This window comes from Akebia trifoliata, chromosome 9 (assembly GCF_017979445.1).
Source record: "Akebia trifoliata isolate Shusen 1 chromosome 9, ASM1797944v1, whole genome shotgun sequence".
In the NCBI taxonomy this organism is placed as follows: Eukaryota; Viridiplantae; Streptophyta; class Magnoliopsida; order Ranunculales; family Lardizabalaceae; genus Akebia; species Akebia trifoliata.
The window spans coordinates 16715032-16742410 of NC_141383.1; the positions used below are offsets into that span (position 1 = coordinate 16715032).

The following is a 27379-nucleotide window of genomic DNA, read 5'->3' on the forward strand; positions in this document are numbered from 1 at the left end:
GATCATTGATTGTTGTAATTAACATTGTCTGCATTTTCAGGGTAACTTGGGCCAAGTTGAGTTTAGTAGACTTTGGCCAAGTTTCAGGCCAACTTGACAAGCTTTTAAACTACCGCTTGTGGAGTGGCTTGACTTTTAGGCCTAACGCCATAATAACCAATATGACACAACTTACTGGTATGGAACTTTATAGGATTGGATTCCTATTGAAATTCAATATTTTAATCCAATGTTAACTGGAGCGTTTTCACATCAGAGATCAAAACCAGTATGATATATAAAATATAGGCATCATACATCTAAACAACATTTATAACATGTTCATATATTTTCTCATATACTCTGCCCCGGGTCCTTAACGGATAAAAATTATTACAGCCAAACAAATCAGCTAATCGTTAAATATGGCTTCAACAGATCAGATCCTTGTAGAAAACCAAATCCTCACTCTAGTGATCCCAAGTTATCAAATTGGAACAAATCAGATTTTTGGGTCAAATCAGTATAAAAGTCCAGAAAGATGGAACCCATAAGTGGATATTAGTCCAACACCATAGATGGATGTGCCTTATTCTTTAACAGAATTAAACTTCCACTGACACCCCCAGTAGTTTGCAAACTCCCTTACCCCCTTACTACTACTACTACTACCTAACATACCAACTCCATGACTACCTCCATGAGGGAATTCTCATCCCGAACACTCTGAACCCAATTTGCATTGATGTGTACACGTTCAAGGCTCTGCTTCAATGTCCTTGCAATTGAGGGCTTGGTTCGGCTTGCAAAGAACTCCTTTACCTCTGCTGCCTTCTCAATTGAAGAGAACTGAAACAAGGAAAAAAAAAGTCTTCCTGTTACAAAAAATTATTTTCCATATTTTATCTTTCAATTTAAAAAAAAAGGTAGAAATGCAAACAGGAAATGTGACAAGGGTTTAATAACAGACAGGTGACACAATGGCGCTGATGAAACGAGTTATCAGAAATCCAGAACCATAGGTCTTCATGATGTGATCCCAGTTATCCTGCATTTACAAGATGAGGTATCCTTAGACAACAGAATAATATGGGTATATATATATATATATATATAGGGTCCCGTTCGGCACCCTAAGTTTTACCACACACTTTAACAAACGCATTTTGTCTTACATGGGTTAGAAGTTTCAGAATGAGCTGATTTTTGGTGAGGATGATCTCTATGGTGAGGAGATCATCCTCACCAAAAATCAGCTAATTCCAAAACTTCTAACCCCATCAAAATGATTTACAAAAAATGCACGGTCCACGATTTTTCAACTTGTAAACATGGGGCTAAACATTTCGGAATGGGCTGATTTTTGGGGAGGATGATCTTCTAATCATAGAGATCATTCTCACCAAAAATCAGCTCATTCCAAAACTTCTAACCCATGTAGGACAAAAACGTTTGTTAAAGTGTGTGGTAAAACTTAGGGTGCTGAACATTTCCCATATATATATATATATATATATATATATACATATGCACCCTTTTCAGTTTATCATATTTCGTTCCATACTCATTTATCTTTCCTCAAGAAGGGTTGTTATAGTGACTAAAGGTGTGTAAGGTAATAAAATTGTATTGAGAGGGTGCCACTCCAAATCCTGAAAGAATTCTTTCAGGCAAATGGATTATACTTGCTCCTTAATATTACTCCCAGTTTGTACTGCTCATAGAGCCTATATGAATAACATTTTAGAAGATCAATCATATATGGAGTTATCTTCAACATTTTTTTGTTTTCTTAAAAAAATCAGTCCATTCTAACAACATTAAGTATTAACTATTTAAAAAATCTGACGTAAAACTAACAGTAAGAATCCAGAATTTTCAAGTCAACATTTAATGAAGTTAAGTCTGTCAGGATGGATTGAAATTTTGTGAGGACGGTATGAACATTTCACTGAATAGTTGGATTGTCTAATATGATATCTATATAGGGCCTATATGTGAGAGATTAAATTGAAGATTTCATTTTTAAGTTGGATCTTGGGTGCTTGTAATCTTTGCTTCTTTTTTTCTTTGTTGAGTTGTATGGTGACCGCCTGACCAGTAAATCCTTTTCATTAAATTTTTTACACCTATCTAAAAAATACGATTACAAATAGGGACAAAGTAAAGAATGACTCTTCCCAAGTTAGCAGATGACTAACAAATAGAGAGTTGTTTCCTTTGTGAAGTTTGATTGCAGTGGCTTCAACTGTAAAAGGATTAAACTGAAGAAATAGAGTACCTTCAACCATTCCCATGCAGTTTCACATCCCTCCCTACTTACAGCAAGCCCAAAAATTGCATCTTGACTTCGAACCTAGATAAGATATCAAAATAAGACCAATACCTTGACTTGCGAAAATCATATACTTTAAAATGAATCAAGTTACCTCAGAAGACAACAAAAACTTCAAAGCTTCAAGAACAATATCAGGATCTGGACAGGATGTTAGCGAACCTACAGAACATGAAAAGTTGATTCTGTATCACAAATGGATATAATTAATTACTTTGTATCACTTCCACATAAATTGATATTACTTAGAATACGCGTTTTCTCCTGGCTTAGATCGGTCTCTCTATAAATTCTTAGAAGAGATTCATAACCCGATCTATTCAATGAGCTCACAGTCTGCATCACAGCAATGTATGCTGCCTACAAAAATGTATTGTAAAAACACATCAATAAGTGAATGTTAATGGCTGAATGAAAAAACAAAAAAAAAAACCTAGTCCAGTAACACTTTTAATGCATCAACCTTTCTTGTGTCGGGAGGGAGAAGTGGTGTATTTCTGTCATCCAAAAACGCATGAAAACGTCTAATTGCTTCATTTTGTGTTACGTCATGCCCAAAAATAGCAAGAGCAGTCAAAACCTCCCCTCTTAACATTGCATCCAAGTGGCTCTCACCATTCTTTGGCTCCCAGCCTAATTTACTGTAGATAAAATCCAACATGAAGCCATTTAAAGAATGAAAACTGGAAAAAATAAATTCTATATCCAGTAGAGTAAGGAAGAAACAAGTCATCAGATTTAATACATGAATCTCACATTTTACAAAATGTCAACTGTTAGAATTGTTATGTAAGCTCTATATGTTTTTCTTGCACCAACTGAGAATGGTGTAACAATTCTAACAGTTCTCATTCAATAAATAACTAAGCTGATGCCTAAAATTCATTTACCTTGTGTTTATATACTATCCATTAGAATATGAAATAACATCTAGAATTCACCTTTTGGCATCTTTATTTTTTGGAGAAATAATGTGGGAATTTTCCCATGCAGGTTGCTTTTGATTCACCTATCGTTCACGCCACTATCTCAGACAAGGGAACAACCCAAAACTGTCCTCTTATCTTTTTTTTATTCCTTGTTCCAAATGTTATCCACAAAATTTGTTATCTGTGTGCATTCTTAAAATTTATTATTCATCATTATAAATCAAGTTTCATGGAAGAACATTAGACATGAACATGAATTAACTTGTTGATGATCATACAATAAAAGACTACAGTCTTTAATGCAAACTTTCACAAGATATTAGGGGTTGCAAATTGGTCCTGGAATCAATGAACCCATTTTCTATTAAGACTCCATCTAGGATTTGAATACCTCTAACACTACTTGGTCAGAGTTTATAATTTATGGAAGAATTGTTCTAATTCAGGTTTGCCTTCTTTTTCTATATCCTAGTGACTCCATGTAGGTAAAATCCAACATGAAGTGATCTAGACTCCATCTAGGTTCGCCTTCTTTTTCTATATCCTTGTTCCTCTATAATCCGTTCCCTAAGCTTGTCATCAAGAGCTTTAAGCTTTCTCTAGAAACACATGCATGCTAATCTTTTAGTAGTAGAGGGCCAACATTCGCCTACTTTTTCCAAAAAAAGAAAAAAATTAGATTTTTAAGCAGTTCTATTGGGATGGTAATTTGGGTTGGTGATATAAATAGGTATACCACCAAAAGTAGGTCTGGAAATAGTAACTTTCGTAATAGGCAAAAAAAAAAATGCTCATCCCATTGAATTGAGATAAGAAACCTATCCAATCCAAACAGTACTGGGTGCTCTTAGTACTGGTCCAAGGGAAACATTCACTTCTTTAATGGAAATCTAGATCTATAAGCATATTATGGCTTAAACTCTCCAAAATCCTTTACGTTTCCTGTCAACTAACTACCCCCTTTCTTTCCAAATAAGAATCTTCCACATCTTTGTTCGCTAAAAAGAATATTTGTTCCACCCCCCCCCCCCCCCCCCACCCACACACACAAAAAGAAAAAAGAAAAAAAGAGAGATACACCCCTCAATTTTACAAACAAATGGTCTGTTCCAAGGCCCTTCAACTCTTGCTAAATTATTAGTCTTCGTCTCACTTTTTGATCCTGCAACATATGGAGGTTAATGTGGCACGACAAAGTAAGCTCCATTGATCATTGGTCCGTCCTATGGAGGTTAATGTGGAATTTACTGAACATTGTTGTCCCTCCTATGCATCTAAAAACCAAGAACAGACCATTCATTTCTAATCCCGGGTTCCCTCTCACTCATTACCTTATGACAAATAATTTTACATTTTGAAGGAACCAACTTGCTAAGTTGATTAAGTCTATGAGGATTGATACCACGACCCATGTTTAAAACCCGCCTTCACCTACTACTACTACTAATAATAATAATTTCAGCTTGACTTCACTGCTAGATAATAACTGCAAATTGGCACGGTGAATTAAATGAAACAAACAAGGACTATAAGATTGACTTAACAAGGACTATAAGATTGCCTTATGAACATCAAGTAAACAAACAGAAAAATTTTATATGTTACTACAACAATGATCTTAGACTTACTCTGCAGAATTCTGAAAAATTTTAATGAAGAATTGTTTCAAGTTATCTGATAATTCAGGAGTGGCATCAGTCGCAATATTTGCAACTTTGTAACTCACCTGTGGAATTAGTAAATAGCAGAGTTAGGGAGCTGGAGGCATGAATTAAGGGTATGTAATCAAAATATGGAGGAGACCATTACACTGATCAAGCATGACAACACAGTATATTCAAGTTCCTCCCTATATACACTCATCAAGGTAAGTAAAGAGGACAATGACTTCTTGCAAGCCATAGATAGTGCATATGAGTCATCCAAAATGCCTGTCAAAAATTATAATAATATGAGGTAAATATATCTGACTAATACAAAAAATAGCAAGCAATGGTGAAGATTTCCATATTACCAAATCTATCTGTTGCAGACAGGTAATTGGCCTCTATTGCACATCTAAGTCTGGCCGCAAGGTCGTCATCATATTTCACTCTATAGAAACCTGTTTGGTCAACATTAAGTTTAATCCATTTCCTTTGGGCTCCTTTCTCCAAAGAGTTATCTTTAGCGTTTGAAGAACCCAGAAGATCAGTTATATCCAGAGTTTCTGATTCTGTTCGTAAAAGAAAATTCTTGCGAGCATCATATGAACCACAACATAATGTTATTGGGACAATCCATTGCCCATCCCCATAGGCTCCACTGGACAAGAACTGTGTCTGCAATGAATTAAATAAATTGCACACATCCATCAGCTATTTAGAGAAGAGAAAAATGAAATGTAAGCAGAGAAGGAACACAAAAAACTTAAAGGTAATAACGATGATGATGATGAGAAGCAACTCAAAATTTGAGATAAGGTGTAGATGATGATGATGACATGAGAATCATCAAACAAAATTGCTTCCTGCACCATGGACTCGTTAAGACTTAAAGCAATTGATATAATTGACTATTTCTTCAAATCCATGCTAAAATAATTTCCTTTAAAAGATATGAAGTATATGGATGATAGGAAAAAAACAGATATGTATTGCCCTTATACATCTCCTTTAGCCATTGACTTGGCAAGATCCTAGATACTCTGGAATGTATGAAGATATAAAACTTCATTGTTTTTGCCCACAATTTTGAGATGCTTCCACTTTCTTTGCCTGTCACCAGAGATTTCCATGACTTCCATGTTACGTTTGCATAATTAATTGTCTTTAGGCAGTAAAGAAAACAAAGTTCAATACAATCTTTCATTCCCTTAGCAAACTATACAAAAACTTACATTGCAGAAAAACGAATGTTATGCATGCTTTTGCTTGTTCCCGCCTATCCTTGGGAACATATTTCTATGGATTGCATCTATGTGATTGTTGATAGATTTTACAAAATGGTTCACTTTGTTGCTTATAAGTACACAGTGAATCCTAATCATATTCCTGAGTTATTCTTCAAGGAGATCATTTCTTACCATGGATACCCAACAGTAGGATACATAATCGAGAGACAAGATTCATGAGCCACTTTTGGAGATGCCTTCGTTGATGTTTGGGGTCCAAATTGAATTTCAGCACCCATTGTCATCCTCAAAATAAAGGACCAACCTAGGTTAACGATAGAAAGTTGGGAAACATATTGTGACCACATGTCAAAATACAGAAAATTGAGTTACTTCCCTACCAAGCCTTGAGTTCGAGTTCAAGTTCAACAAGATGCCTAACCGAACCACCAATTTCTCTCCTTTCAAGTCATCTTTGGAAAGAACCCTTAAGGCCCTTTGGGTCTAATTCCTATCCCAAATTCGGTTGCAATTCATCACAGGGCCAAAATGTTGTTGATTGACTTGAAGGATCCATAAGCAGGTTTGTCAGGACGCACATTGTCGCTAGTCTTCAACGCTGGTAATTATGTGTGAGCTTTTGTACCCAAGGAATTGTTGACAAGTTGATCTTAAAACAAACTACAACCTAAAAAGATTGGGTAATGTGTGCTTGAGAAAATTAAGGATAATGCCTATCGCATGGAGCTACCCGACCAACATCAGACTTCAAATGTCCTCAATGTGCAACACCTTTCACCATTCCATGGAGATCAGGATGATGATACCTCTGATTAACACAGATTGATGCACAGAAAATCACAGATCAACAATTGAAATCGATTGAGAAACAAAAGAATCTTCAAAGATCTCAAAGGCTAAAGGATCAAGCCCACATACAAGGACTTCTCAATAACTAATTGGGGGCCAAAACCCAAGTTTGACATGTGCTAGGATGTGGCCCATATAGTATAGTTAGCAATTTGGTGTATGGCAAAAAATCGTTATGGATTAATTCGAGTACAATTCGGAATATACATTTACTAGTTCATTTTAATATTTAAAGAATGGCAAAAATACGATACGAGAATGCTTCAGGTATAATTTGACTTCAATACTCTTAAAAACTTTCAAAAATTCGTGTGTATACATATTAAATATTTGATAGTACTCATATCCAAATATTTAGAAAACTCCCCTATCTTTTTAAGATTTATTATTTTTATATCTTATTTTTCAAAATCACCTTTGAACTCATCCTTGGTAAATTACGAACGTATGATATTCTTATGCATGCATATCAAACACTTAAACCTTAGTACAAATCAATAACACTTGGATACCTTTACACATATTCCATTTTAATATTTATTCTAAAATAGCATATATAGAACAAAAAGTTAAAACTATGAACAATTTTTTTTCTTATGATTAATCATACTACTAACACAAATCTTCATAATGCAAAGCACATACTATCTGAATTAATTGAGTTACCAAGACTCACGTTCAAAAAATCTGAGGAGAGAGAAGATATGTAAAAGGAGTGAAAAATTAATTGTTGATTGATAATCGTGAGATTCGATAACAAACAATGATTAGTGCGATAACAATCAACAATCAGTGATTGTCTAATGATGAAACCTTTAAGTGTAAAGAGAGAATAATACAAATATTATCATGTGATATTGAGATAGATTTTTTATTATTATAAATATGAGTTAATTTGTGTTTTTTACCCTCTTTGCAGAAAGTATTTTTGATTTGTTTAATTCAGGAAAAGAATAAATCGGGAATGATTCGAAAAGGTTCAAAAAGTCAAGAATTTTGAATAGGAATTGAATTAGACGGAAGTTTTAATCATTTTGTGTATCACTCCGAAAAGTCGGGTATAATTCGCGAATTATTCGAAGAATTACTAACTACATAACATGGGCTGGAGGTTTTCAAAACTTTTGAAAGTTTCCAATGATCAAGTTTCTAAGTTCCAATGCCACGATAGACCAAAGAAACTAGAAATTGTAGCGGAGGATTTTCTGATGAATGAAGTTCCTACCCTTGGTTATCTTCTTCTTCCTCTTTCACTTCCACAATCATTCTGCCATCACCTCACATCGCAAGCTTTTCTTTTCCAAAGTATTCTCTTCTCTAGTAAAAGAACAAATTCATTTTCTTTCTCAACCATAAGCACATAATTAACACTTTTGCCAGTTTATACAGATGCCCGTAAATTTATAACATGCAAATAAAATCATGCAAGTACCACAACACCCTGTAATCTAAAGAACATAATTTACACATCTAAAACATCATGTTTAAGTAATATGAAAATAATAAAACACCCAAAACCTATCAGATTATAAATGCCACCTTTAATTGATTCGAGGAAAACAAAAGAAGGTAAACTAAACAAACCTGCTCAAGCTCTAACTCATGATTGTTGACTCTTACATAGACCACTGGGTATCCTTGCTGCTTTGTCCATGAATTCATTAGCATGTTCACTGGTTCACCAGACTCCTCCTCAAGAACATTCCACAAATCTTCTGTCTTTGCATTTGAGCAAGCATATTTTTTTATGTATGAAGCCAATGATCTCTAATTGCATGGAGAAGTCAAAATAATAACTATACTCAGTGCCAGAGAAGAATATTCGAAATAATATACCAACAGAACTCTATAACTGCCAGATGAAGACTAAAGAAACTATAACAAAGAAACACTAGTCCAAAGAATAGTGTGACATATGCTTGTTCTGTAGTATCTTGACTAGTGTAACACTAATGTCTTACAAAAAGAAGGTAGTATCTTGAAAACATTGGCTTTGTGTGACAATACAAAATGGGCAGAAAAACATCAGCTTTGTGTGATAATACAAAATAAGCAAATAATAATTATTAAAAAAGCGAATCCTACAACCTAAAGTTGTAGTGATCTCAAGTCCAAAATCTTCAGCAATACATCACCTATTAAGGTTCAACATGGAAGCTCAGAAAATTCTATTGATTGTTGTTTTTTTTTTTTCAAACAATATTTCCTTCAAATAAAATATCTTACATTTTGAAGATTTACATACAGGACCTAAATATAAAAAAAAGTGTAGGTACAGATTATCCCAGTACATTCACGTTGGAATATTGGGAAAACTCTCAACACATAGTTCTCAAAACAAAACAAAAAAAAACGATATAATGACCAGGATATAGAGAGACTAAAAAGATTACAAAGAAAGTGAGGCGAAAAAAAAAAAAAAAGGAAAGATAAATGGCCTAACCTGAAAACATTCTGGACCAAGATAGCTTTGCAGCATCCAGATAACAGAGGCACCTTTTCTATAACTTATTGCATCAAATATCTCATCAATCTGATTAGCATGGTTTATCTCCACCTGAAACATATATTGTTTACTTGGGGAAATATAAGAGATAAGTTATATCAAGGCAACTTCAAATATAGTAAGCTTTAACAATTCCAAAGGAAGATCACATTTACTATTTTTTACCACTATAGGGTGTGATTCTGCAAGTCCATCCAGCCTAAGACCATCTTTAGTTTCGTCAAGAAATTGAGTCCAAACATTCCAATCAGGAAATAGGCTTTCAGCAGCTAAATAGCTCACCTGAAACACAAAAATCATCCAAATAAACGGTTTACTAGCTCATGATACAGTAATGGATCACCAGTTGTATTTAATAAAGATAAAGGATCTCATGAGAAATACCCATGTTGCAAAACCCTCATTAAGCCATAAATGAGTCCACCATTCCATTGTCACAAGATTTCAAACCACTGATGTGCCAGTTCATGGGCTACAACGATTGCAACCTGAACAGAAGCAGAATGACATGCTGAAACAATAAATATGGTATTTTGATAGCATAGCAGCTATAAAAATCTAGAAAAGCATGAGAAGGATTTCAGCATTTTTACAAATGGATAAAATGCATCAGATGTCAGTTACCCATTGCTTGTTAGCAGCCGCGGAATGTTGATCATCATAAAGCAAAGCTGTTTCACGGTAAGTAACCAAACCATAGTTCTCCATAGCACCGGCAGCAAAATCAGGGATGGCAACCATATCAAGTTTGGGTAGTGAATATGGAGTGTCAAAGTATCTGGACGAGTTCAAATAAGAAGTTAGATATTGTATATCAAGGAAGGCCACATTGAGCACCTAATCACTCTTATGGAGAGTCATTGTTCAACTAGTAATAGACAAAAGTATAGTCTGTAGCTTGCATACACTTTATATAGATCAAGTGTCCTCACAGCAACATCTAAAGCAAATTTTCCTTGATTTGCCTTACCCACTTGACAATATACTCGAACCTTAATACCTGACCATATATGTAAAAATTTAAGATAACATGATCAGCAATGAGGGTTACACATAAAAAGAAACAAAGTAGTATATGACCATACCTTCAGATGTCTGGTCTTCTACATAATCAAACAAACCAACAATGACAGCCACCAAATAAGTTGACATAATCGGTGATTCTTGAAAAGAAACTGTCTTTAGATGCCCATCAAGCTTTTCTTGAATGACTGGCATATTGGACAATGCCATCAATTCAGAGGGCACCTCCAATGTTATCTTGAATGTAGCCTGGACACAATGCATTAGTCAATGTAAGGGGGCAAAATTTATCCTTTATCAAGATATCATATAAGCTACAACTAACAAGCATTTGAACCTAGCTACCAAAGACACAGCACTTTTAGCTGTATTTGACATGTCAGACACAATGAAATGCGTATCTGTTCAAGACATCCTAACAACAAAAAAATGACACATTATTAATTTTCTTTTTTTAAAAAAGACATCTAAATTGGGTCGGTGATCCATGCTCAATATTCTAATTTATTAATTAAATACAACTATAATAACAAAAGGCGTGGCTATGGATAGAGTGGAATGGAGGAACAAGATTTATTTAGCCGACACTAAATCCATAGGATACGGGTTTGATAAGTGTCGGAATGTATCAGCCAATACCATGTATTGGTATTGGCTGAGACTGAATCAAAATATCAACCCCGAAACATTAATTGTTTCGGCAATGTATCCGAAAGTATGGTCACGAGGACCAAAACATTGTCTCGGGACAATTTTTTAAACCTAGGCTTCCATACATAATCAAGCATATATAATATACAAAAGTGAGTATCCTTCAAACGATTGAAATTTCTCAAGAACAAAAGACATTCATTCAAGAGAAAGGAATGGTACCTAAGATTTGTCATGATTACAAAAAGAAGAATAGACATGTTCACACTCAAGTTTTCCAGCTTTCTTTAAACGAAAAAATATAGGGTCCCGTTCAGCAACAAACATTTTGACAAACATTTTGGCAAAACATTTTTCAAAACATGGGTTAGAGGTTTTGGATGGGCTGATTTTTGGTGAGGATGATCTCTACGGTGAGGAGATCATCCTCACCAAAAATCAGCCCATTCCAAAATCTCTAACCCATGTTTTGAAAAATGTTTTGCCAAAATGTTTGTTGCTGAACATTTCTCATATATATATATATATATAGATATATATATTTGTGATTGATTGTTAAATTGTAAAATAATGGAGATTAAATCAAGTAAAATAGAAAACAAATGTGAAAAACACCTTGACAGCAGGTTCATCCCAGCATGGGAAACATCGCCTAGCGTCCGCGGGCTCAAATTGTGTGACCGCCATGTTCTTCTTCTCGCCATTAAGCTCATAAGTACTAAACAAACATAATAAAAAAACCCAAACTTATTAGAGAGAGACTAATGAAAATAAGATTGGATGAAACAGATATTACCTTCTATAGAATCCTTTCATCCTGTCATTTAGGGTTCCTTCAAAACCGATCCTCAAAGTCCCCTCACCAACTGGAAGAGTCTCATTGAATCCAAATACCACAATCTCGTCTTCCTCCACCAATTCCACCTCAAAAGGTAGAAATTTCTGAAAGAAAAACAAACAGAAGTACAAAACCAATCTCATCCATCATTCAATCTATCAAAATCAAAGAAAATACAGATAAATCCAAGAAAAATAAATTATTTACCTTCGAAGAGCTTTGATTCTTGAACCAAATTGAACTATGATCGAAGACAAGTTCCGCCGCATTGAGGACTATAAATTTAGTTTCAGAGATTATATCGATTGTGATCTCAACTGTTCCGGAGAATTTACAAGCTATAAGGTCTGGTTTGAGTTTCAGTTCGTAACGTTTCGGGACTGCGAATTTCGGTAGTCTCGGCTGCCCTTTGAACTGTTGGTACTTCTGCTTCTGCTCCATTACTCTCTCCTCCTCGTTCTGAGTCTCTTTTGTTTTGGGCGCCAGATTTCAAAGAACTTGCACCTGGAACGGTTTGGGCCCGCTATTTATAAACATCAAAGGAGCGATCTCGTGTATCAGGGTGTATTTATTATCATTGCTACACCTGTATACGTGGTGCGCATACAGATATGTAGAAGTAAATCCCTAACTCACACGTGACGTCAGTGATTAACGGAATGTGATGCAGATAAAATCGAAACTTGAAACAGCAACCCAAAAACACCAAAAGTTTATGCCGTTTTAATTAACGGAATGCTAATATATATATTATCATTCTGTTAAAGCTGTTTCAAGTAGGATGCTAATTCCCCGATTGGCTAATTCTGATTGGTAAGTACATTTGAGATGAATAATATTATTCCATTTCTTTCTTACCAAGAAGATTGACATAAGTATCAATTCTCCTCCTCTCTTTTTATCTTTCCCTTTTTTTTATTCTTTTTTCTTTGTTCCTCTAGGTATTGATTCTCCATTTGGTAACTTTCTCAACAAGGTCCATGTTAATAATCCTATGAGAGATCATATGATTATTTGGAGAATTTAATTTCAAGGAAATATAAATTTCTTAGGAAAATGATTACGAGAAAATGCATTTCGTGAATCCATATAATCACCCACGGACGTTACCAACTAAGCTAGTTGACACCTACAACTATGTATCTTTCTCTGTGCGGACTTATTAGATCATATATACATAAGATGGTTGAATTTTGTTAGCTCAAGCAAAAAACACACAATTCCAAGCGTGTTAATGCAAAATTTTATTGTCAAGATTTATACACATCCCATAAATTCTTATCTCGATGATAATTTTTCTCAAGGTCGTAAAATTAATTCTCGGTATTCCTATAATAAAAAAAAATTAAACAAGAAAATAAAGAAAAATTGTATTTGAACATGGAAGCATAGGTCCCTCATATAGAAGGAAATGTATGATAAGTGCCCAAAAATCGATGAGACTTTTCTAATGAGGCACCACAAAATAGATAGACATATTATAGGCTGCAAAGTTCTACTTCAGGTTAATCAATTTCCTTTGATGTGTCGTCGTCTTCCATGGAACACAAGTATGAAACCCATAAACACAACCATTCCAACCAAATACCCAGCCACTGCTCCATAACTGATGCAAATGGGCCATTCCTACAACTAGGAATAAAATCAATCAAACTTGAGAATAATAAAAGCTGAAACTACAAACCAAGAATGGAAATCATGATGGGCTGATGCAGGGCTCAATTCAATTCAAAAACTTAGAGACGGGCTAAGGTTTCTAAGTTATCTTCATGTAAGTAACTCTTTCAGTCAAAACTAACTCAAGTCCACATTGATTATAGAAGCGAATTTCAAGACCGACAATATTCTATTTATATGTCTTAATCAACAATAATTAAACATTTTTCAACATATTTTGAATACTGTAATTAAAATATATAACTAGCCCAATTCACCCAATTAGAACTAGATCAAGTAATTCATAACTGGACAATTTGATACCCGATCATAAAATTCAAACATAAATTTGTACTCCAAAACTGTATAACTAGACTTCTTTAATCAATCTTCCCACTACAATCACTCTGATATTGACAAAGATTGGAACAAAACATCAACCTTGAAATATTCAATGTTACTAAATTCTTAGATGAGACTGAGATTGTAGCATTGTTCCTGAGTAGTAACTACTCCATTTTTGTTCCCTATTTATGGGTTTGGTCATCTTGACCTTCCTCCTCTGTTCATTTTTATTGAAATCATTTTATTTATAATAATAATAAATAATAAAAAAAAGTTTCTGATTATCATAGGATGTTTCGGTAAAGACAATCTTGATTTTCTCTTATCCGAGACATTTCCTCAAGACAAGATTTTAAACCTCGGTAACAAACATGATTTTTAGATTTGTACCATCTCAGAGTGGTGTCTCAATTAAGATAGTCTCAGGTTCTTCTCTCGAAATCTCTCATCTAAGATGGTCTCAGATTTTCTTGAGCAAGACATTGCCTTGAGATGAGATTTTAAACCTTGGTAATAATAGCTCGGGTCGATTAGTGCAAATGAAAGTAAAATTAGGACAAGTATATGGTCCAACATAAAAAATAATAATAATGAAGGCCATGACACTAAAATAACAACTGAAAAAAATATGAAGAGTGTGGAAGATATTTTTCATTGGGTACCAAGAGAGGACACGTGGCACCTAAGAATTCGGGTTTGGTATGGAGATCCGAGGGTAAGCTCGGTAAACCAACCATGGCTTAGGTTTTGGTTGGTCGGGGGAATATCAGGTTAGGATTACGTGGTAGAATGGCTTAGACAACCCAAATCCCAACAAAATCGAGGATTGGGCGTGACTAACGGAGTAGGAATTTTTATTAAAGGAAAATCCCGAAAAGGAAGGAGCTGGACAAGGCAATGATATTGATTAGAGATATCCCTAATCAAAACAACCTACTAAAATAGATAAGGGCACAATTGGAAATAGGATAAAAAAGGGATCCTAGGATTTTATTTGTATAAATATATAGAGAGATGCACTAAAAAGTAGGAGATTCTCCCCCTCTAAACTTTACACTATTTTTTGTACTAAAATTCTGACTTAGATGAGAGGTATTGTTGTAGGCATACCCAGAAACACAATAGGGAGGAATCAATCCATCAATGAGGATCTCGAGGTAGTGTAAATTTTTGCATCTACAAAGAGTATTAATGAAAATGCAGACAATGGGTAGAAAACAACAACTTGAACAAAAAAAATGTCTTAAGCTTCGGTAAATTACAATTAATACGAAGGAAACAATACCTACCATGGCCTTTCCTAATCAAGTGGCATGGGCCAAGCTCCAATAACAGCTCCATGAGCTGGCATGCAGATCATATAATCAAGAATTATAATTGGCCCGAAAACAAATAATAGTTCATTACCAACAAATGGGAATATGAATGCATGAATAATTGTTGTTGGCTAGGTGAATTGTGATAAGGCATGGAATCTGGAATTATAGCTCTACATTTAGTAAATTGTCAAGATTGATATGAAACTTGTGTAACAATGGCTTGGCTCATTGAAGAACCAGCTTGTTTAGGATAGCTTTTATTGTAACCCGGCAGACCACTAGATCGAATAGGTTCATTTTTCTTATGGGAGAAGTTCAAATAAAACCTATTATTTGGATGATACATTTAACTATACGAATTCTGAGTGGACTTCCTAAAAGTATTGTAGCCATTAACAGCATTGGCCTACTCAGCCTTAATATATGGCAAGTTGGGACATTATTCAACCAAATGGTCGTTGCCGTCACACAAGACACATAAAGAAGTTTGCTCGATGGAAACTTGTGAAACTGAGCAAGCATCATAGTGAGGAATAGATGCTAAGATGCTGAACGTATTTAGTTTCTTTATAAGACTATGCACACCACTCACTAAATTGGATATAACATTTTTGATATTAAAGTCTACCTTCATCTCATACATTTCATTATTCTTAACGGGATCTTTTCTATCAAACTATTTATTATTGGTGTTCTAATTTTGAGCACTCTCAGCTAGTTCAACTAGAAAATAGTACACTTGGTTGAGAGTTTGGTTCATGAATTGACCTTTATGTATAGACTCAATTAAGGTACGTTGGTTCATTGTTAATCATCGATAGAAGTATTACACAACTATACTTTGTTAATGCCATAATGTGGGCATTTGATTAACAAATTATTGAATCTTTTCCAAGTTTGAGAAAATTCTTCATCAGGACATCTTCTAAAATTTTTAATTGTATACCTCATTATCTTGATTTTGGTCACGAGTAAAATTTGACTATGAATTTCTTGGATAGAACATTTCATGAATTTATGAAATTAGGAGCAAGGGAATTCAATCAAGCGGCTGTGTGATCCTCCAAGGATAATAGAAATAACATGAGCTTAACACTCTCCTCATCTAAATTATGAGGAGAGTGTGATCCGCCAAGAATAATGAAAATAACATGAGCTTAACACTCTCATCATCTAAATTATGATTTTTGAAGGTTTAAAATTTGGCCAAGAATCGATTGAGTTGGGTGTAAGGTTGTTCACGCTCTAAACCATGAAACTTAGGGAGTATGTTTATGGTGGTTGCCCTAATTTGAAATTGAGGTACATTGTTTACTAGTAACACAATGCACGTAGGTAGGGTAGTAGAAGTAGAAGTGAAGAGCTCATTGAGAGTTCATTCTCGATCACGCATTATGTTTAATAAGAGTTTCTTACGAATTCTACTGATAGTATGCTCGATTTCATGAACACATGGTTCTAATGTGTTACTCATGTGTTACTTCTAGATCATTTACCAAGCATGCAATTCACAAAGTAATTCAAACAATCACGAAAGAAAAAACTAGACCTAGATAGGTTGCCTAACTCTAGACAACTCCTAACTGGTTAGAAATTGTGCAACTAACCTTCTAATTCGGTTCTATGAAATCAAATTCGGGTTATTCGAATCTCTAGATCGGAGGTGGTACATAGTGCATAAGCAAGAGCATTCTTAAATCATTTTCCTTTCTCGAATAGACTAAGTCTATCCCCTTACAAGGGCAAGATCCTACTAAATGCAAAATATGATCAAGAAGCGCAATCGGAACAACTTAAAACGGATTTCTCCTATTGGACTCGTGGGCCCTATAATCAAGTCTAATTGATTTTAATTAGTTTGATTGAATGACTAATGAGTTAATTCTCCTAATTAAAGCAAGGAATTGGTAATGACCTCCAATCCTAATCTTTTACTATCATCCCTAAAAGAGGAGTGCTCATTACTAAACATAATTAACTAATCCAAGTGTGTGCAAAGTGAAAAATTATAAACAAATGTAAAGAATAACCCACTAGCAATGAGAGATATGGGTGTTTCGAATTTACCTCTTGTACTAGACGGGGTGAAAACGAGTTGAGTCTACTTAGGCCACCAACTCTGATTTTGGTATGCGAACCTAAGGAGTCATGACGGTATCGTTCAACCGTCATCCTTTCCTAGTCTATTACAATCCAAGCCTTCTTGGATAATTAATTAACTAATGAAAGTTTTACAATGTTCCTAATACAAATGGATCTAAAATAAAAAAGAAACCTAACTCAAAAAGATAAAAATAAAGAAAAACTTAGCAATATGGAGGAATAAATTTTAGATCTAATGGGCTACACATGGTCTTTTTGTTCAAAGATTTCTCCAACCAACAAAACAAAAAAAGTGTTAGAAAATAAACAAAACAGAAACTAAACCAATTACTGTAATCCAAAAGATAATTGAAGATATGTGTTAAAATTAGAAATTTAATTATTTGGAATTAATGTGGCACAGTCAAAATTCATTGCGTCACATTGAAACCTCGAGATCTGTGTCTGAATTTTTTTCACAGATCTTGAATTTTCTCCCTAGTTATAATGAGCATAATTTTTTTAATTTTCTGAAAAAAAATTAGATCGATAAAAAATAGAAAAAGAAATGAAATAAATAAAATTAACTTCAACCAACTTAGAACAAATATATTTTTTTCGGCAACGACGCCAAAATTTTAATGGTTTCGTCGTTCTCATCTTATCAAAAATTATATTTTTATACTCTCCTTAACTTGTGGGAAAGTAAGAGATCGAACCCAAGAAAAAGGGAGGATGTTACCAAGTTAGCAAGAATGAAGTTAATAAAAGTTTCAATCTAAAACTTGTTTTGTATTTTTATGAAAAAATATGGAGAGTAAATCAATGTTGCTGGAAAATAATGCAATATAAGGGAAGATTATACTAAGAAAAAAAAAGTCATTAGTGATTAGAGTAACCTAAGATTAGTAAATAACATTGTATTTGAGTTTATCCTTTTTTGCACTCAACTTCAAAGACTTGGTGTGAGCTCCTTGGATTGAAAGATATGGCATGAAACTTTTAAAAAAAACACTATAGTCATAACTCCTTCACTCACTAATGTGTGAAGTCCCTACCACCAAATATCTAATTTAAACATGTTCTATCTTAATCTTATCTAAGTATAAAACATCTAAGTTAAGCATATGAGGTGTATAAATTCATCTAAAGTTTTAACCTATTAGAGTTGGATAAAACCTTGAAGTGAATCATATAAACATTATAAAGAACATGGAAGGATAAAGAAATAGCACATAATTAAAGCTTGCTCCTAAGCTTCCTCTTCTCACTAATGGAGGGAGTCTAGCCTATGGTCATGAAAATGACACAAGAAGAAGTAAAAGAAACAACACTTGTATTCATGATAACCAAGATATACTATCTCATTGAGAAATTATAAAAGTTGTTGAAATAAAACCTAACTAAAAAATGAAAATTACAGAGAAAATGTCAAAGGCATTTGGGGGAGAAGAGAGAAGGGACAAGAGCCTCAAATTTCTTTCCTAATTGAAAAAATGATCTATTTATAGAATGTAGGTGTTCTAAAAGGATCCAAAAATAGTCATCATCATTCTTGTGTATAATCTCACGTGCAAAGCAAATTAGAGAAATTCTAAGGTAGTCCAATCGAAGTTGACAGCGCCACATTGATCTGGAAACATCTAGACTTGAGTTTTTGATTGGTTCACTACAACATTTTTGATCTACAGCTACGGTTTATAACAGCGGATCATTTTATCTAACGTTATATATATTTTTTGCAGCGGATAATTGTATCCGTCGCTATAGGGACCCGTGCAAACGCAAAACATTCAAACTAAATAGTTTCCTGTTTATTCAGTTCATATAACAGCAGAACAACATATCCGCCACTACAAAAATCAATTTTATTTTATATAAAAAGTTCAGTTTAGTGAGTTCTCTTTATCAAAATTTTTTTTAATTGAATATAACAGCGGATTAATAGATCCGCCACTAAAAAATCAATTTTTTTTAGTCCGACTCTCCCACGGTTATTCATGGGAGAGTAGTATGCGAACTACTGCTATTGCCATCCAATTTCATCAATACAAATCTCAAGATAATTGTCACGTCAGCCACTTACCACGTCATTCTCCTCCTCCTTCTCCTACACACTCCAACTAAGAAAACCCAAATTGTTAGGGTTTCTTTCCCAAAATTGTACTAGCAACCAACCCTTCTTCTCTGTAACGTGGATCAAACTCTGATGAATGAAATATCAAGCTTCGATGATAGAAACTAACGAAGCCCATGCCATCAGAAATCAAGATTCTATCTTTCTCTGTTTGGATACATGATTTGGAACAAAAACACCACTAGTAACTTGAAATCTTCTACTTCTTCTTGCTAAGTCCAGTGAACATTTTATTTAGTTTCTCTTATTTTCTCTCTAAGTCTACATGTTCTGAGTTTCTTTTTTCGGCAATTGGATTTTTCTTTCTCTCATGATCTTGGGTGTTTTGGTTCTGATTTTGAAGTTTCGGCAGATTTAAGAGATTTTGATGCTTTTATTTTGGATTTATTCCTAAAATGGCTAACAGTGAGAGACCCATTTCTCTTTTTTATTGTCTCTGGTTAATTTGTATATATTCATGTATGGATAAGTTTATCTCCATGGTTTGGAATTAGAATGATAGAGCTTGAATGTTCACAGGGAGTTTTTTTTTTTTTTTAAGGGGGATCTTGTTTTTAACTAGCTCATGTGTAGTCTATTCAACTGGCTTAAATATGTCATATACCTTCAAGTAGGGAATGTTTGGGGGGCATCTTGTGGACGTGTACCCACAAGATGTTCCTAGTAAATACATAATGAAAGTTGGTACAAGTCTTGATGATATTGAAAAGAGTAGAATCTTCCATTTCATGGTCTTCCATCTTAATTCTCAAATATTTATTTTATTTTTAAATTTATTTTTGTATTTTATTCCACCAATTTTACCAACATTTAGGAGTAGCAAATCAACCGAGGCAAAGCTTCGATAATGCAGGAAAGCTTAGTACAGAGATGTATACATTTGCCTAGTCTCCCTCTCACCACCTGCAATTGAGTTTCGGCTCAAGGCAAATGGTTTCCTTTTTCCCTTTTCTATTGTTTCATTGTTATGTTTGTCTTCTTCTAGTATGATTCTGCATATTTTGTTGGTGAGTAATTCTGTAAATACAACATGATTACAACAATAGAAATTACCTCCTACCAAACATTTGGACTTTTCTCTGTTGTTGAGATGCTAGAAACAGATAAATGTGCGTAGAATGTAAAATGTTCTAAAAATGCTGAGCTTCTCTAGTCTATTAATTTTTAATTCAATTGGCCCTTCTTTATTGAATTTGGATACATGGCATTTGCACAAAATTTCTTCCAATTTCAATTATTTTAGTTTCCCTTACAGTTAAGGATTTATGTACACTGCTTGGTGATACTTACATTACTACATGGATGATCTGCAGCAAAAAAAAAACAAAAAAGGCTCTTAATGCTTGTAGGTGACATACATTTTTGCCTCCAAATACATCAAGCTGCCTCTAAACACAGCAATTAACATAAACTTTGATCATGGCAAAGAAGAAGAATGTGTTCTACCATGTTGGGTTTTGTTTTTCAATTGGTTTTCATTTTCCTTTTTTTTCCCGTTTGGTTGGAATTTACTCAAGCTGAACCATTTTTCCCCTCCATGGCTTGAGGATCTGAAATGAGCAAAGCAAACTCGCATCTACACTCATAAGTGCACTTGTATTGTTGAATTCTCCACAATAATTGGGAGCCAAAAATATGGTAACCAGCTGCCTCTCTACAAAGAACTCGCATCCATCTTCAACAACCTAATCACCATTCGTTAGAAATAGAGATTACAATATGATGTTCTACTACTCTTTTGACACAAAATAAGTTGTAGGTTTCATTAATCGAGATCACAAGGACTAGGGTCAATTCTTTGTTTTCTTATCACCAGGAAGTTATTTCTTATTGTAGTACTATTATCGTCACATAGTGGTATGTTTGCCTTATTGTAGTAACATCCCTAAACCCCAAAGTTAGAAAATGACATTTCAAAAAGAAATACCCGGTGAGCGCAGCATATGAGATCAAGGTCATGTTTTTTCAAGAACTCGCCCACCTTGCAGGACCAAAAGTATAGGAGACACCCCTATCATTCTCCCCCCATCCTTTAATGTCTCTATCAGGATCTGCCCAAAGGAGATCACACAAGAGACCTTGATCTGGCACGTCAACTGGCCTCTCAATAGCACTTATATGATCCAAGCTCTCCATCTCTGGTGAAAGCCCACCATGCATGCATAATATCCTATCATCAATACACTGTAATATGCCCTGTAGTGGGGGGGTGCTACAATAGAATTTTAATTGTTTCAAATTTTATATTTCATAATTGAGGGTGGTATGCATCATTATATTCATTGTAAGTTCTTCTTCTAAATCTCCAAGTGATAATTGTTCTTCCTTTTCTATTTTTCTTTCCTAGTCGATATCTCTCATTTGATTCTAGTAAAAAATTAAAAAGAATCGATTTAGAGGAAGGGATTTGTTTGTTGGTTTATTTCCATTCTCGTTTCCAAGTTAATTTTGGCCATCGAGTTCGGAATTTGAAGTGACTTTCTTTATTTGTTGGTTTTAAGTTATATTTTGTTGGGTTGCTGGCTATTACAGGTGGTATCTTTGTAGGAATGAGTGATTTTGTTGCTCAAAAGCTCTCAAAGTAGTAATGGCCTTGCTTGATATCTCATTGCCTATTATTTCTTTTCTACACTTCTCTTTTATATATTTTCATTATGATTCTTCAATATTAATTTTGTTTTTGTGTTTTTGTAGTTATCCAATTCGACACTTTTATAGTTCTCCAATTGCAGTAGGAACTTCATTGCAGGTATTTTTCCCAAATCGATCCGTGGCCCTCTATTCTAATGCTTTTGTCAAAACTTCTTCTCTTATTTTTTTCCTTTTTCATTTGATGTTTGTTAAATATCTCTACTAAATCAAAACCACTCTCTTGCAAGTTAAATTAATTTTTAAGAAGGGATCAACTTGTTGCCATGCTCTTTTCTTATTACTATTTATAAAGGGGCAATACTTCTATTATGGTTTTAATTGTTAACTTGTATACTTAGTAATATGCTTATTTGGTGGATTTAAATAGTTTTAACTTGTAAATTCTTCTTTAATGCACTCTTTTCATGGTTTGGTTTTCATGGTCTGAGGATGTGAAATAAATAGAAAATGTCGATGCTAATACCCTAAATTGTATTCAAGTGCAAATAGAACTCATTCATTTTTGCACTAATTAAGTTTGTTTGAATGGAGATTCCATTGAAGGTTAAAAGAAGCTTAGTTGATTCGTTTGCCATCTTTTCTTTCGTATTTTCAAGAACCTTGAGAAGAATGCCATAGATATATAGATGGATACAAGGGTGCGTGTCATAAAGCGTTTAGAACAATGGAGAAAGCTGAGAGACATTTGTGGAAATATTATCAACAATTGCCTAAAGAAAACCAAGTGATGGAGGAACCACTTCAACAATTCCCTGAAGAAAAGCAAGTTACGAAAGAGGGATCACATCAATAATTCCATGAAGAAAAACGAGTGACAAACCCTATTGTTTTTATTTTTGGATTTATTTTGTATAATTTCATCTTTTAGTTATCAAGTTTCTTTGGGAAGAATCTCCTTTGGGTATTTTGGAAGGAGAGGAATTGTTGGGATTACAAGGGTTGTGAGCATTTCCTGATCATTATGAGTATTCCCTGGTTTTTTGTCTTGATAATTTTTTTCCTTTCTAAATTTTACTCATATGTTTATAGCTAAATTCGATTGGTTAGTCTCATCAGAAGAGAAAACTGTGGTGATTACCTTGTTTTTTTTTGTTTATGTGTTTGATTTATACCATATGAAACCATGTAATAGTGCTTTGGAGCATTATTATCTCTCTCTCTCTCAATGAAATGCATTTTTCTCTATCAAAATCAACAAACATAGTGACAAACTTGATGGGGACACACTACCTTTTGTCTCTCCTTGGTGGCTTTCTCTCAGATTCTTATCTTGGGAACTAGCCCACCATGTTGTTCTTTGACTTTGTTAGCAGCTATTAAAAAACTTGTGGCAAATATCTTCACCTGAATTTTGAACATCTATATAACGCCTCACCAGAAGAGAAACTGTGGTGATTGCCTTATTTTTTTTTCCTTTATGTGTTTGATTGATACCCTATGAAAGCATGTAATAGTACTTTGGAGCATTAAATTATAAAAAATAATTAGTAATTGGATCAGTCCACACCATTAGAAGTAACTGTTGAAAGTTAAAGTAGCACTTCAGTTGAAGCAATTGCTTTTGATAATTTCCTATGTGCAATCAAAAGGTGGAATTCATTTTCTTTTGATCATTTTTCCTAGCAATTTGTATTTAATTCAAAACAAATTCCCTACAATCACGGACCCTACACATAAATGATAGAGAACCATAAAGGAACCACATTAACTAATAATTTATAAATTTACATCAAAGATTACATGACAAACAAATACACAAATGTATCCTAGTATTACTTTTTTTTTTTTTCAATAGGTTAACTTACTAGTTTAACACTTCAGACCAAGGAGTAAGATGAAAAAAATAAATAGGAAACAAAGAAAAAACGTTCAGATATGAACAGAGGAACTCAGATAAGTTTCTTGGTCGACCCTCAAATAACAATCTCCAGCTTCAAAATGCTTGAATTGATCTCGACAACACCCTGTTATTGTAGATCTCATCACACACGTGCACATCTTCTCTGAGAATGGTCATGTTCTCAACATGAGCCCATTGTCCAACAATAGAGTGCCACTCGATGATGCTACCTGATATGCAAGTATGACATTGCATCCACCCATAACTGCCACACCATTCTTCAATGGCTCATCCACCTAACCAAAATGAACATTTCAGTCACCTACTTCATGTCTACGTTTCATAACTAATGAAACATGATTTCCTTTCCAAGAAACATTGATAGGATAATCAGATAATAATAAATAGATCCAAACTTACCTTGGTTACCATTATGAAAGCTTCACCTCCATGAACTTTATGGAATTCGATCATTTCTTTGAGTGGGTAGTCACTAATAACATCACTATTGAGTTGGCCATATGCTGGTATTACATAAAGCTCCCTTAGCAACCCTTGAACTAGTGTAAGGGTAAAAAAAACCATCTCTTCGCATCAATCAAAATTTTGAAAAGAAACACTAACCAATTATAGCCAAGACAACTAAATTCATGAATCAAAATAACAACTCAGAACTCAAAAAGAAGCAATAAGTTAATATTATAATCATTCTTAGAGCGAAATATAACTTATTTGAATTTCTTAAAGAAATAAAAAAAAAAATACAAAAAGGATATAAACCACAAATTTGACAATAAACACAAACCCACAATAACAAACATTGAATCGAACTCTAAAAACAAATTTTACATCAACATGGTCGATCTTTTTTTAAATACCCTAAGTAATATAGATAAAAAAATAAATAAAAATACCCCAAGTAATTCCAAATAAGTTAATAAAATGATATTACAATCCCTTTCAAAACTAGAAAAACTAAACAAATGATTGAATGCCTTCCTCGATTTCTCTTGCACATCCAATAAATTTTTGTGATTCTCCAACCATACACTTGTAGAGATCTACTATTACTTTATTATTAAGCACTACTTTACCAAACTCCTTTTTTGCTTTCCAACTTCTAATAACCTGCAAATCTTTTATAACTTTTCAGAATCAGCTCTCATGTATGTCCACAATCTACACCATCAAAATACGTCAATTTAAAAGGAAATTTTATGCGTTATTAAGACAATCAATATCTGATATTGACTACATACCAACAAAAAAGATGATTAATTCCTTAGTTATTAAGATCAATGAATACATTGTCACGAGATTGATGTGGATCACCGCATGATCTGGATTAGTAGATGTCTCATCATGTCGTGTTGTACAAACATTATTGTCAACCACGGAGGATTCCTATATGACCATTCATTTTCAATATATTTTTTAAAATTAACAATATGACTTAAAATGTCAAAAATTGAAGTAAATTTTGGTACTTGACTTAAATAAGGAAGTCAAAAATCGGGTGCATCTGATGATGGTTGGATAACATCCATGTAACAGTCCTATAAAATTAATTTATCAAAAGGTCAAATTAAACATAATAATGAATGAAATCAAATGAAGAGAATCAATTATTTAAAGTAGAAAATTTACTTACTTGACTTAAATTATATAACTCTCTGTCCTTATTTCCCAAAGGATATGGACTTGATATATGAATGGAACCTCCAATTGAATTTTTTGAGGTCTGTGAACTACATGGACCAATAATATAAATTATCAAAATATATTAATCTTTAATGTGTGTGTATAATTATTCATGAAGTAATAAATAATGTTAAAGGATACCTGACTGTATGGCCTGACTTTTTTTATATTTTTTATTGGCATTTGTCTTTCTCTTTGATAACTTATCAACCCATGATAGTAATCTCTTAGGTCGCCCCTTATACTTCACAACAGGTGGATCGAGTAATGGCTTCTGATTTTTTAAATGGATTTCTGAACTTATTAAACTTGTTTCACCATTATGTTCTATTTCAATGCTTTTATTGGGCTCCTTAGGGTTGATTGTTACATTTTTCAATGCAACTTCAATGTCTCTTAATGTATTATGTAGGCCATGCATCGCCACCTTATACACTTCAGTAGATATAGAAGCCTTAGTCGCGATATTGATTGCTTCTTGAGGAAGTTTACGATATCTAATTGTAGAAGTGTCATGAACATTGTCTTGAATTTCTTCACCTTTATTGAACACCACAGATCCAAACTTCGCATCTCTTGTCTACCTTTTTAGTATGTAACGAGCTAGAAGAATTTGAACATCTTCAACTACAAAAATCTTCAAGATGTGTCTACATAGATAACCTGCAAATTCAAACAACTGGTAACTACAGATAACACTTGTGTCAGAAGAGTCATATGTAACAGTACGATCAATTGCTCATGTCCCTCCATCCACAAATAATATATGCTTCTTGTTCCAATTACCTCAACTTTTCTATGATAATAAGAAAGAGTTTGAAATAGTTGTTCTTGAAACTTCTAAAAGATTATTCTTGTGTAGGCTCATGCTGCTTCCTTATCAATTTTCATGAAAAATCTTAAAATTAGCATTTTATAAGTAGTATCATAATCTTCATTATTTTCTGCCTCTCGCCTATCCAAAATAGCTTTTTCATATTGATTAACAAACTCAAATAAATGCATACCTTTTTTTAGGTATTTATCAAAATAAGAATTTATGCTTTCACTTCGTTGGGTCGTATACATAGCTGCACAAAATATGTCACGCGTGTAAATCAATGCCCATTTTTCCTATTTTTCGAATAACTTTATCAACCACTTATTCTCTCTTAAGTTATACCTCTCAATCATTTGTGCCCAGTTAATCTCAAACTCTTTAACTGTTTCATTTCCATACAAATAATTATTGAACTCACGGGAAAAATCTTTATACAAATTAATTGTATGAGGTATATTTTTCAATGCATTTCTGTTTATATGCCACAAGAAAAAGCTATGTCGGACGCCTGGTAAAATCTGATCAATAGCTCCACCAATAGCTAATTCTTGATCAGTAAGAGTTACATTAGGTTGTTTTCCATTCATTGCCCTCATCCATGATTTCATTACCCATACAAAAGATTCCTTCGTTTCAGAATAAAGTAATGCACCACCAAATACTATTGTTTGATAATGATGATTGACGCCTACAATTGGTACAAACGGCATACCATACATATTTGTTCCATATATGTGGTCAAAACATACAACATCTTCAAAGTAGTAGTAATCCATTCTCGACCTAGCATCAGCCCAAAAAAAATTTGTCATGTGACCTTTTGA

General features: G+C 33.8%; 2 protein-coding genes across 2 annotated transcripts; both read right to left on the minus strand.

The window, feature by feature from the left end:
• Window positions 1–309: 309 nt before the first annotated feature.
• Window positions 310–10255, minus strand: LOC147394422 (aminopeptidase M1-like). Its single transcript, XM_086454044.1, has 14 exons — window positions 10116–10255; window positions 9876–9979; window positions 9657–9773; window positions 9429–9542; window positions 8570–8752; window positions 5258–5564; window positions 5053–5174; window positions 4872–4969; window positions 2778–2955; window positions 2560–2674; window positions 2409–2476; window positions 2261–2335; window positions 950–1027; window positions 310–828 (listed from the first exon to the last, which is right to left on the minus strand). Exons 2-14 carry the CDS (start codon window positions 9921–9923, stop codon window positions 652–654), a joined length of 1680 nt encoding a protein of 559 aa, XP_086310170.1. The 5' UTR covers window positions 9924–9979; window positions 10116–10255; the 3' UTR covers window positions 310–651.
• On the minus strand, window positions 9926–12444 carry LOC147394423 (aminopeptidase M1-like). Its single transcript, XM_086453294.1, has 7 exons — window positions 12211–12444; window positions 11962–12107; window positions 11781–11883; window positions 10577–10763; window positions 10398–10491; window positions 10116–10269; window positions 9926–9979 (listed from the first exon to the last, which is right to left on the minus strand). The coding sequence occupies exons 1-7, from the start codon at window positions 12442–12444 to the stop codon at window positions 9926–9928; spliced, it is 972 nt and encodes a 323-aa protein (XP_086309420.1).
• Between the last annotated feature and the right edge of the window lie 14935 nt (window positions 12445–27379).